Source organism: Chrysochloris asiatica, unplaced genomic scaffold (assembly GCF_000296735.1).
Source record: "Chrysochloris asiatica unplaced genomic scaffold, ChrAsi1.0 scaffold00595, whole genome shotgun sequence".
In the NCBI taxonomy this organism is placed as follows: domain Eukaryota; kingdom Metazoa; phylum Chordata; class Mammalia; order Afrosoricida; family Chrysochloridae; genus Chrysochloris; species Chrysochloris asiatica.
The window spans coordinates 249,279-263,085 of record NW_006409113.1 but is presented as its reverse complement, the minus strand read 5'-3'; the positions used below and the strand labels follow the sequence as shown (position 1 = coordinate 263,085).

Genomic DNA, 13,807 nt, shown 5'->3' with positions numbered 1-13,807 from the left:
TTGATGATGCATGGAGGGGATTGGAACCATGACAATGAAACGATGTACGGTGGAATGAATGTAAAACTAAAGTTCTGCCATGTAAAATATCATATAATTCACAATATAACATGGAAAAAAAAAACTACACATATAAGTTGGGGATGATGGATAATTTCACTATCTTGATAGTAATAGTAGTTTCACCAGTGTTCGTGTATGTTAATAATTACCAAGTTGTACATCTAAAAAAATGGATGATTAATCATGTCAATTATGACTCAATAAAGCTGTTTAAAAAAATCAATAGCTTTTACATTCACCAATAGGAACCAGTTAGAAGATAGAATGGAAGAGAATGCTCCATTTACAATAGCAACAAAAACAATAAATACTTAGGAACCAATATAAGAAATAAGTTGTGAAACATATATATGGAAACTGTAAAACACTCTCAAAAGAATATCTAACATCAACAGATAAAAAGAAATCTCATCTTTGTAGAGAAGATGATTCAATCTCTTACAGATGTTCATTCTCCTTTAAGTTAATTTAAAAATGGAATGAAATCCCAATAAAAACACTGACAAATCCCCCTACTCCACCAGTTAAGCAAGTTAATAAATACTGAAGTTTAAATGGGAAAACAAGTATTCAATAATAGCTCAGAAAACACTGAAAATGAATAACTATTAGGGGGAACTAGCCCTGTTGTTGTTGTTGTTCAGTGCCGTCGAGTCGGTTCCGACCCATAGCGACCCTGTACAGGGTTTCCGAGGGTGTAAATCTTTACGGGAGTAGAAAGCCTCATCTTTCTCCCGCGGAGCAGCTGGTAGTTTCGAACCGCTGACCTTAAGGTTTGCAGCCCGATTCGTAACCACTACGCTACCAGAGCTAGGGGGAACTAGCCCTAGTTTATATTAAATATATTATAAATCCTTTGTAATGAATACAGTGTGATAGAAAGCCTCTGAGCAGAGAGCTGGAGCAATGGAAGAGAAAACGAAGCCCTGAAAAAGACTTCAGGAAACATGGAAATTAGGTATATGATAAAGGGTAACTCAAATCACTAAGTCAAAGAGGAGCATTTTTAATAAATGGTGTTGGAATAACTGCATACCCAAATAAAATAATATGGTCTTTACCTCACACCATGGAGTCCCTGGGTAGTGCAAAAGATTAACATTAGCTAAAGGATAAGTGTTCAAGTCTACCCAGAGGTACCTAAGAAAATTTCTGTTTATCTGTTCCTGAAATATCAGTCATTGAAAACCTTATGAAGCATGGTTCTACTCTGACATACAAGGAGTCATAATGAGTCAGAACTGACTTGAGGGCAACTGATTTTTTTTTTTTTTAAATCTTGTTTCATTTTACCTAAACTCACACAATACCTAAGAATAAACTCCAAGTGGATCAGAGATCTAAATGTAAAAATTCAAACATGTTAAAAGTAATTGTGTAAATTCCTCTATAGCTGGTATGTAGGGGAATGTTTTCTATTGTGATTCAAAATCCAGTTTCAATGAAAGACTTATTATTGAATATATGACTAAAATGAAAATGAAAAACAATTGCATGGGGAAAATTACCACAAGCAAAGTGAAAATACAAATGACAACAGGAAGAAATTATTGAAAAGTATATCACAGATAAAAGCTACTGTAATATCTCTAACACATAATGAATCTTTGGAAAATAGTGGAAAAAAACCATAAATCTGATAAAGACAAATACAGTTCACAACATGCGCATACAGTAGGTATGTATATATATGGCAAAATGTGCAATTTTACTTGCATATTGAAACTAGATATTCTCCCCCAGCAGATTAGTAAACATTTCATCATATACTATGCTGGTGAAAGTGAGGAAATTGGCACTTTCACATATCTGGTATTCCTGGTGGGAATACAAAGTGGTACAACCTTCGGGAGGGTACTTTAGCAATAGATAAGGAAACTACTAGTGTGGCACTGTAGCATCAGCACTGGACTGGGAACCACAAAGTCAGAGGTTTAAATCCACCAGCTGTTCCTCAGCAACCCTGTACAGGGTCGCTATGGATCGGAATCGATTTGATGGCACTCAACAAGAAAAACAATAATAAAACTGCATATGCATTGACCAGTAATCCCACTTCTAAGTATAAATATATGTGGACAAGGTTATTTACTGCAGTACTATCTATACTTGCAAAACTACCTGAAACTAGTTAATACTCAAATACAAAAGACTGGTTGATTAAATGGTGGCATATCCTTACAAAGAAATTTAAATATAAATAGGATAGTCTCTGAATACATATAGAGTGATTTCCAGGATGGACAGATGGAAGGACAGACTGATGGACAGATGGATGGATGAATGAAACCTTTGTGTATATATTGTAAGACTGAGCAAATAAATTATTATATTAATGTCAAGAGCCAGAATTTCTGTTGTAAAGAAATGAAATACAAATAGAGAATGAGGAAAACAAGGAAGAACCCAGAGAGGCTGGATTGGAATTAGAGACTATCATGACGAATTTGTGACTTCACATATACATTTAAGTTTACATACATTTATATGCATGCACATGTGTGTGTGCTAATTTGTTTTTCTTGCTCTGCTGCTGAAAGAAGCAATGACACCCTGGTAGCAATGAGCACAGGGTACCATTATTGCAACTTTCCTGCAAATTTGGAACTGTTCAAAATACTTTAATTAAAAAAGGAATGCCATTCAGTGGTATAAAATACTTTTAGTACAATAAGTTTCAAAGAAATACATCCCTTTCCTTTAAAGAAGAACGATAAAATATGATGAAAAGTTACTAGCTCTACTGAAAATTTATATTGAAGAAACACATATCATGAACCAGGTTTTGATTATGTTTTAAGTATGTAAGTCAGAATGTACTCTAAACATTGCATGATATTTGACATTGGTAGTGAAGGTTCCAAATAACATTTAGATCACATTTACAAATGGTACTTTATTCTATCTATACATATAATAAATAGCTCATGATTGATGTAGCAATATGGCTACTTTAAGACAAAGCCAATCATGTGGACACACACAAATGTAAATATACTTACACAAAATCATCTGACACAGTATTAGAGGAAGGCCAAAATAAGTAAGATTAATTTCTTTTAAAATATGATTATAGCTATACAAAAGAGACACAAAACAATACACTGGACTGCAAAGTCGATTTGAACTGCAATGTCAGTGGTTCAAGCTCACCAGTCCCTTCTAGGAAACCCTATACAGGGTCACTATAGGCGGTAATCGACTCAATAGCACAACAACAGCAGGTTATCTAAAACAATAGTTTTATACTACCTTACAAAATGTTATTTATACTACCAATCCTACTTCTCTCATAAAAAAAAAAAATTCTCTATATTAAAAATCAGCCAGAATCATTTATCTGACAATTTAAAACCTGGTGGTGCAAAATAATTTGTAGTTTTATTTTCTTCATGCTTTACTACATTTTTAATTTCTCTGCAGTGAGTATGCATGAATTTTATAAGAAGAAAAGTATTAGTAAGATGTATAAAATGAAACCAACAAGAACCAAACAGATGCATAAGAAAATAGGCTAGAAAGAAATGAAAAAGCTAACATTGCTTTGTGATCCTGGTGTGGCTGTGGGTTAACGCGCTGGACTGCAAAGTGGGTCTGAACAACAAGGTCGGAAGTAAACCCTACACAAGGTCAGTATGGGTTGGAATCGACTTGATGGCACTTAACATCAACAACAACACAACAAGAACGTGTTCAATTGTGCAATTTAAATATGATTCAAACATCAATGAATCACCAGTTGCTGTTGAGTCAATGCTGAATTATGAAGACCTTATGTGTGTCAGAGTAGAACTGTGTCCTACACGGTTCTCCATGGCTGATTTTCTGGTAGATCAGCAGGCCTTTCTTCCAAGGCATCTCCAAGTAGATTTGATGTCCATGCTTTTAGATAACAGCCAAGTGCATTAACCATTGACACTACTTATAAACTGATTCTGCTTTTGCTGTGCACACTGGCATCTAGCGGCCACACCTTTCTGATCAGCTTTCCTTGACCTCCTTCATGCTACCCTTGGGTCATTCTCACCTGATAAGAGATCAAAACACTTCTTTAAAAAACTCTTCTGCATCCTCTGATCCCGGATATGTATTTGTTGCCCTCTAGCACATTTTACATGACTTGTTTAGAATCTAGTGTCATTTTCATGCTCTAACATTCCTTTCTGTTGTACAGGTTGTTGTTGTTAAGTGCTGCTGAGTCGTTTCTAACGCATAACGACCTGTATAGAGTTTCTGGGAAGTGGCTGGTGAGCTTGGACGCTGACCTTGCAGTTCAAACTGACCTTGTAGTCCAGTTCATTCACCCATATAATGGTGACTGCTGGTAATGCAATTTCCAATTGTAGAACAAATCTATGGAATATATACCACTGCCTTGTGCTTTCCCATCCCTGCTCCCTTTTAAAAGCATGTAGTCTAGAGTAAAAGGAGGTGAAGATGAGTATTCTCATGGAGGTGGAGAAGGGAAGTCAAGATGAACATTTTTACAGGGGTGGAGGAGGGAAGTTTGGATATACCTTTCTTCTGTAAAAGAAGTAAAAAGTTTCAAATGGTGCCAACATCCATTAGTTTCCTGCACACATTCTCTCTGATTAGATAGTAAAAGTTTCCAAAGCAAAACCTTATGTGAAATAAATGCTTCCCCATGTGAAGATTGCTAAATTTCAGATCAGCAGAGTTCTATGGAAGCAAGGCTTTTAAAAACAGAGCATCACACAGTGAAGTGAACCTAATACTCTTGCCCAGAGAGTGTTAATTAGAAGCCACTTGCAGAGTCATGCAGATTTCAAATATACATTTAAAAGTTAAGCAAATCTATAAGAATTTCAAACATTTTTGCCAACATACTTACAGTTTTTTCATTATTTTCAAAAGCCTCTCTTGCTTCTTCAAATGTGCAGATTTCTTCTTTGCATTCACGTTCAATGTTTCCTTGTCTTATTTCTTCCAGAAATCCATTAGCTCTTCGGTAGCGTTTTAATACTGCATTGGCTTTTTCTCCCGTGAGGAAAACTAAAAAGAGAAATATGAATAAACAGTAAATATGGTTAAAAACAAAAATGCGAGATTTTAATATTCAAGCTGAAAACTGCTATATGTTCTTTAGAACACATAATCAACATCCTAAACCTCTTTACATTAACCAGCAATGAAATGAAGGAAAACTCAAATCCAAAGGCACACATCTGCTATCTTCTCTTCACCATAACTATGTCCTTTCAGCAGCAGTTGCCTTGACGTGGACACTGACATAACGAACTATGTTCTATTCAGACTTCAACACATTCCTGCCAACCATGGGTGTCTAAATAGAGTAACAAAGATATTACTACTTATACTCATTATACTATAAGTGGATACCCAAAATGCATGGGGTTGTTGGACAGTAGCAATCGAATAAAAACCTTGTCTCTATACTATCATTCTCTTGTTTCCCTTACTGAAAATAAATAAATCTCTAATGGACCCAAAGAAGCCTGACCTACATGAAAAAGAAGTGACAAAAAAATGAGTTGTTAAATTAAATTTGGTCATAAATTATTCCAAAGAAATTCTACTAATAATTGTTAACTAAATGTAGCTTCAGAATCCCCTGGATGACTTACCACCACAAAGATGGCTAAATTTCATCCCTAGCATTTCTGATGTTACTGGACTTGTTATCACATGTTGAACAGATAACCTAATTAGTGGGATTAACAAATTTAAAAGTGATCTCTTATGGTATATGTGATATAAATGCACATGTAATATACCTTTGGAAAGCTCCAGAAAAAGGAACATGGTACAAGCATTTGTCACATTTATTTGACTACGGAGCCTTTTTTCAAAAACTTTGCACTCAATTAAAAAATTCTAATTATTGGTCTTATGTTTATACCTCTGAAATGACATACAAATCTCTTCTATGTAACAGGCCAACTAATACATGCAGGCATTAACTGGTTCCCCATGAATGTTCTCTTTTCTTAGATAAACATGTCTAGTTCCTCCACTTATTTATCATAAAACATCGATATGAGTATGTACAATCTTGGTTCATAAAATACATTGTCCTTCCTACATTAAGTGGATATTATATGTATGGTCTAACAAATGCAAAGTTGAGCAAGACTAACCTATCTTGCTTTTAAACACAATAAATTTGTTAATGCAATCTAAGATATTCCTGGCTTTTGCGGCACATTTCCTGAAGATAAACCAAGCAATTAACATTAATATATTTTGAGCTATTGAGAGGAAAAAAGCTAAATGCACTAAATAATATTATTATGCAATATGTGGTGATGTAGGATAAACACTTGATGTCAAGGTTGGTTTGAACCACAAGGTCGGTGGTTCAAACTCACTAGCTGCTCCTCAAAAACACTATAAAGGAGAGGTGGGGCTTGATGGTGGATAGGGTAGAGGTGCAGTGAAGTTCGCTAGTCAGCAATACCACAAAATACCAGGCAAAGCAGATTCAGGGCAGAGTTCCCAAACTCTGAACCACATAGGTAGGAATATTTAAAAAGTTTGAAGGCATACAGCTAGTGGAAATTGTAGCGGAAGAAAGAAATCACATATTTTTTAATCTGCCTGGCTCCACAGCCTGGAACTGACAACTTGGGCGAGACCAAATGGAAAGACCAGCGGCGGAGCAGAACCACCACAGAATAATGCCAAGGGAACCTTGGAGCAAAGGTGGACAATACATTTTGTCGGTTTTGCTTTGTTCTGATTTTTTTTTTTTTTTATCTGTTCATTGGCCACCCCCCCTACTGTTTTTGCACCTCCATTCTGATGACTAGAGGGGGTGCCTGAGAGAGTGGACACCCTCCAACCCACCATTGGTGTGTTCTTCTGCCACACATGTGCACAGATACTCTCAGCCTAAGAGCCAGCCTTGAACTGTTTTTTACTAGGGAAAAGGCCAAGAACAAGGGGTGTGGAGAGGAAAATAGAGCTTAAAAACAAAACAGGCCGAAAATTAAATTAAATCCTGAGATACACCATAACAGCCAACAGTGACATTTTGAAATTTATCAGGCAGCCATGTAGGCAAGAAGCTGAAAGAGGGCATTAAAGTCATCCTCATATTAGGCTACATTTTTTTTTCTTCTTCTTCTTTCCCTCCTCTCCCTTTTCTGCAATTATAGACTACAGTATCCAATCTGGGATATTTGTTTTTTGTTGTTGTTGTTGTTTTTAATGTTGCTGTTTTGCTGTTTTATGCTCCCCCTTCTACCTTTGGGGAACTCTTTCTCTCCCTATATTACCCAAGAAGAGACAGCAACCGCTGCTATATAGTCAAACTACAATCACACTCTATAAAACACCAAAATCTAGGCAAGAACCAATACCAATTGCCCTACACCAAGGAGGCAGACAACACCTGTGAAAGTTACTCTGAGTTAAACAATAAGAAGCCCACATCCTGATCACATCTATCTGGAAGCAAACAGAAAGCATAAAAAAATACGGAAACACATGCTCAATTAAGTATTAAGGCCATAGATAAACACTAAACATGTCTAAGAAGCAAAAGCAGATGACCATATCAGCACATGTCCAGAAACAAGATAAAATGTCTGAGACAAATGACCTAGAGGTAGACATGGACTACATTCTGGAAGGAGGGAAGGCCTTAAAAATGCCTGAGAAGGAATTCAGAAAAATGATTACAAAATGTTTCAAAACACTTTACAATGGAGTTGAGAAAAATAAGGAAGAAGTCAGGAAAGCACTACAGGAACAATCAAACAGATAGATACAGCATTGGAAACAATTCATAACCTATACAAAGAGGTCCAAATGATCAATAATGGAGTATCAAAAATAGACAATACACTGAAAGGGCAAAGGAGTAGAACAGAAGAGAAGAAAAGCAGAACTAGTGAGCTGGAAGACAAATCTCTCAATACCACTAAGATAGAAGAGCACGCAGAAATAAGAATTAAAAATCTGAAGAAAGTCTAAGATTCATGTTGGACAACATGAAGAGGAATAACTTAAGAATTATCAGCATTCCAGAACAGGAAGATTCACACAAGTCCACAGAGGAAATAGCTGAAGAGTTGCTGGAAGAAAATTTCTCTAACATCCTGAAAAGTGAAAAGATAAGCATTCAAGAAGCTCAACAAGCCCCTGAAACGATAGACTCCACCCCAAAAAATCACCAAGACATATCATAATCAAGCTCTCCAAAATGAAAGATAAGGAGAGATTCCTGAAAGCAGCTAGGGAAAAAAGAACTGTTACATACAAAGGCAAGCAAGTCAGATTAAGCTCGGATCTCTCAGCAGAAACCTTCAGCAAGTAAGAAGGCAATGGGGAGACATATATAAAACCCTGAAAGAAAAAAAAGTGTCAACCAAGAATCCTTTATACAGCAAAGCTAACAATGAAATACGACGGTGTAATCAAAACATTCCAGGATAAACAGAACCTAAGGGATTTTCCCAAACCAACCCTGTGCTCCAAAACACCCTAAAGTAGGTTCTGTGGACTGAGAACCAACAAGAACAGATAACAATAAGAGATTGACATACATGGCAGCACCTTCCAGAACTAAATCAACAGAAGGAAGAGTCGAGAACAGAACAAAACTATACGAAAAAACTCAGAGAATCTGGGAGGTCAGTCTATGATCAAAACAATTACAATGTGAAAGAAGGTAAACACATAGAAACGGAGATTCAGATGGTGAGGTCAGTGAGGTTACAGGAGAAAACAGACTGCACTAAATGGAGGGAAAAATTAATGGATTATAAGGTAACTTCAAAGAAAATTAACATTTCACAACATACCAAGAAAATGAAAATCCAAGAAGAACATGGAAACATTAAAACGATGAGGAAACTCACAAGAAAGAACACAAAAAGCATAAACTCAGCAAAGGAAGGCATACAAAACAATGAAAGCAGCAACTTCCTAAGAAAACAACAACATAATGGCAGCAATTAATCCATACCAATAAAGGAGCTCAACCACTAGGCTACCAGATTCCTGGTGTGGTGCTATGGGTTAATGCACCAGACTGCAAAGCCGTTTGAACTGTAAGGTCAGCAGTTCAAGCTCACCAGCTGCTCCTTGGAAACCCTATACAGGGTCGCTATGGGTCACAATCGACTCAATGGCACTTGACAACAACAACAAAAATAAATGAGCTCTGGTAGCATAATGGTTGCGAATACGGCTGCTAACCTCAAGGTCGGCAGTATGAAACTACCAGCTGTTCCACGCAAGAAGATGAAGCTTTCTTCTCCTGTAAAGATTTGATGCTTCGGAAACCCTGTGCAGGGTCACTATGAGCAGGAACTGACTCCACGGTACTTAACAACAACAACAAATCGATAATTACATTGAATATAAATGGATTAAATGCACCAGTTAAGAGATGGAGGGTGGCAGAATGGATAAGAAAACAAGATCCTACAACATGCTGTATGCAAGAGACACACTATACACACTGAGACAAAAACAGACTAAAAGTCAAAGGATGGGAAAAATTATATCAAGCTAATTGCAATCAAAACGAACAGGAGGGGCAATGCTGATCTCTGATAAAATAAACTTTAAGGCAAAACCCAGCATAGTGGATGGACATTATCTCATGATTAAAGGGACAATTGACCAAGATGACATAACCAGAATAACGTATGATCCAAATGAAAGCGCTCCAAAATATATAAAGCAAACTCTTAATAGATCTGAAGAAAGAGATGATAATAATAGAAATAGACAATAATCTTGGGCGATTTAATACACCACTTTCAAAAATGGATAGAACAACCAGAAAGACACTTGACGAAGACACAGAAGAATTAAACAATAGACTCAGCCAACTGGAACTCATAGATGAGTACAGAGCTTTCAACCCAACAACAGCACAACACATTCTTTTCCAGTGCACATGGAACATTCTCCAGAACAGACCATTTATAAGGCCACAAAACAAACCTCCATAAATTTACAAATATAAAATACTACAAAGCATCTTCTCAGACCACAATGCTATCAAATTAGAAATCAACAATAGGAAGACCAAGGAAATCAAGTCAAATACATGGAAACTGAATAACACCCTGCTGAAAAGTGACTGCGTAGTAGAATAAATTAAACGTGAACTCACAAAGTTCCTAGAAACAAATCAGAATGAAAATACGACATACCAAAATCTTTGGGGCACGGCGAAAGTGGTGCTGAGAGGACAATTTATTGCAATAAATGCACACATCAAAAAATATGAAAGAACCAAAATTAACACATTAACACAGCATCTACAACTATTAGAAAGAGACCAACCAAGGGAATATACAACCATCAAGAGAAAAAAAATAATAAAGATTAGGGCAAAAATAAATGAGATAGAAAACAGAAAAAAAACTATAGAAAGAATCAACAGGACAAGAAGCTGGTTGTTTGAAAGGATTAACAAAATTAACAGACCATTGGCAAACCTAACAAAAGAAAAGAGGGAAAAGACACAAATAACACGCATTAGAAACGGCATGGGCAAAGTCACAACAGAACCAAAGGAAATCAAAAGGGTAATAACAGAATACTATGAAAAGTTGTACTCCAAGAAATTTGAAAACTTAGAAGAGATGGATACATTTTTAGAAAAACACGACCCACATGAACTTACACAGAGTGAAGTAGAAAACCGGAACCAACTCACAACAAAAGAAGAAATTGATCAGGTCATCAAAAAACGCCCAATCAAAAGAAGTCCAGGTCCAGAGTTCTACCAAACATTCAGGGAAGAGCTGTCACTAATTCTACTCAAATTATTCCAAGAATATAGAAGAAGAAGGAAAACTTCCTAATACAATTTATGAAGCAAGCCCTCATACCAAAGGGTGTCACTAAGAATGAAAATTATAGACCAATATCCCTAATGAACATAGATGCAAAAATTCTCGACAAAATCCTAGCCAGCAGAATCCAGCAGCACATCAAAAAGATAATACATCATGATCAAGAAGAATTCATATCAGGGATGCAAGGATGGTTCAACATTAAAAAAACGATCAACATAATCTACCATATAAATAAGAAAAAAGAAAAGAACCACATGATCATATTGATTGATGCAGAAAAGGCGTTTGACAAAATCCAACATCCATTCCTGATAAAAACACTCAACAAAGTACGAATTGAAGTGAAATTCCTCAACATAATTAAGAGCATAAATACAAAAACATCAGCCTACATTATTCTCAATGGAGAGAAACTGAAAGCCTTCCATGTGTGAACAGGAACCAGACAATGATGCCCTTTGTCACCACTCCTACTCAATATTGTGCTGGAAGTCTTAGAAAAAGCTATACGGCAAGATAGGGAAATTAAAGGTATCCACATTGGCAAAGAGGAAGTAAAACTCTCTCTATTTGCAGACGATATGATCCTTTACATAAAAAACACAGTAAAAAACCTGCTAGACCTCACTGGGAGATTCAGCAAAATGGCAGGATGTAAGATCAACATACAAAAATCGATTGGATTCCTCTATGCCAAAAATGACAGTGCTGAAAAGGACATTAGGAAAGCAATACCATTTCTAATAGCCACTCAAAGGATGACATAGCTAGGAATAAACCTAACCACAGAAACAAAGGACCTATACAAAAAAACTACAAAACACTATTATAGGAAACTAAAAGAGACCTAAAAAAATGGAAGAATGCACCATGCTCCTGGATAGGAAGACTTAACATTGTGAAAATGTCAATACTGTATAAAGCAATTTACACATATAATGCAATCCCAATCCAGATTCCAACAACATTATTCAAAGCGACGGTAAAAACAATTACAAACTTTATATGGAAAGGAAAGAGACCCAGGATAAGCAAAGTACTACTTAAAAAGAAACCTCTTACTCCCTTGACTTCAGAATTTATTACACAGCTACAGTGGTCAAAACAGCTTGGTACTGGTACAATGAAAGATATATAGATCAATGGAACAGAGTGGAGAATCCAGTAATTAACCCATCCACATACAGCCAACTGACTTTTGACAAAAGTACCTAAATACATTGCTTGGGGAGGGGATAAACTCTTCAACAGATGGTGCTGTTAGAACTGGAAAGTGATATATGAAAGACTGAAACAAGACTTTTACCTCATACCTTATACAAAAACCAACTCAGCATTGATTAAAGGCCTAAATGTGAATCCCAAAATTATGAATGCCATCAATGAAAAAATTGGGACAAATGTAAGGGTATTTGGTAGTCTATGTATTCAGGGAATACACAGACTACCAAACAATTTGAAAACTACACAAAAAAATGTAGACAAAATAAATGATTGGGACATACTAAAAATTAAAAACTTATGTACATCAGAAGAGTAAAAAGGGAACTCACAGAATGGGAAAAAATCTTTTGCAATGATACTTCAGACAAGGGACTCATTTCTAAAATATATGGGAAACTACAACACTTCTACAAGAAAAAGACAAATAACCCAATTAAAAAATGGGCACAGGACATGAACAGACACTTCACCAAGAAGGAGATCTGGGCAGCCAACAAACATGTGAAGAAATTTTCATGATCACTAGCCATTAGAGAGATGAAAATCAAAACAAAAATGAGATATCACCTCACAGCAACAAAAGCAGCAAAGACACAAAAAAGTAGAGGATAGTAAATGCTGGCGAGGATGTGGAGAGACTGGGATGCTCCTGCATTGCTAGTGGGATTGCAAAATGGTCCAACCTCTGGAAAGCAATATGGCGCTTCCTCAGAAGGTTGGAAATAGAAATATCTTATGATCCAGCAATATCTTTACTTGGTATTTACCCACAAGAAACATAAGCCATAACATGAGTAGATATATGCACACCAATGTTCACAGCAGCACTATTTACAGTAGCAAAAATATGGAGACAGCCTAAGTGCCCATCCAACGAAAGAATGAATAAACAAACTGTGGTACATATACACGATGGAATATTATGCTACCTTGAAGAACAACAGTGAAGCTGTTAAATGGATGAACCTTGAGGACATTATGTTGAGTGAAATTGTTGTTGTTGTTGTTGTTAAGTGCCTTCGAGTCGGAGCCGACCCATAGCGACCCTGTACAGGGTTTCCGAGGGTGTAAATCCTTACGGGAGTAGAAAGCCTCATCTTTCTCCCGCGGAGCGGCTGGTAGTTAGTCAGTCACAAAAAGAGAATTATTGCATAGGACCACTACTGTAAAACACTAAGAAAAAGAACCCATACTAAAGAGTTGAGGGGTGATTCTTTGCTGGTTACCGGGATGTGGGGGGTGAGGTGAGGGGAGGGAGGGGATGAGGAGGAGAGTGAATAGACACAGGATACTTTGGATGCTAGGGAAGGGGGCAACACACAAGAAGAGGGAGGGGAATGGAAGAACAAGGCGGATGGGAAAACAATTACACAGGTTTGCTTGGGCTAAGTGGGAAAGGTAAATAATCATGTATATACACACCTTGCGACCACTCATCTGTCAGTTTGTCTTACTGTGGTGGCTTCTGAGTTGTGATTCTGAAAGCTATGCCACCGGTGTTTTAAATACCAGCAGGGGCACCCATGGTGGACAGGTTTCAGGTGAGCTTCCAGAGGAAGACAGACTAGGAAGAAAGAGTGACGAACTACTTCTGTGTATTTATTCACTGTAAACCTTATGAGTAGCAGAGAAACACTGCCAGATATAGTGCTGGAAAAGGAGCCCCTCAGGTTGGAAGGCTCTCAAAATGCAACTGGGAAAGAGCTGCCTCCTTA

General features: G+C 36.8%; 1 protein-coding gene across 1 annotated transcript in view; it reads right to left on the bottom strand.

Annotated features, from left to right (window-relative positions):
- LOC102819753 (transmembrane gamma-carboxyglutamic acid protein 1-like) overlaps window positions 1-5,847 on the bottom strand; it is a 42,542-nt gene extending 36,695 nt beyond the window's left edge. The window contains exons 1-2 of the mRNA XM_006877770.1: window positions 5,820-5,847; window positions 4,916-5,076 (exon numbers count right to left, since the gene is read on the bottom strand). Coding sequence (XP_006877832.1) covers window positions 4,916-5,076; window positions 5,820-5,847 — 189 coding nt within the window. The remainder of the gene's footprint in view (window positions 1-4,915; window positions 5,077-5,819) is intronic.
- Between the last annotated feature and the right edge of the window lie 7,960 nt (window positions 5,848-13,807).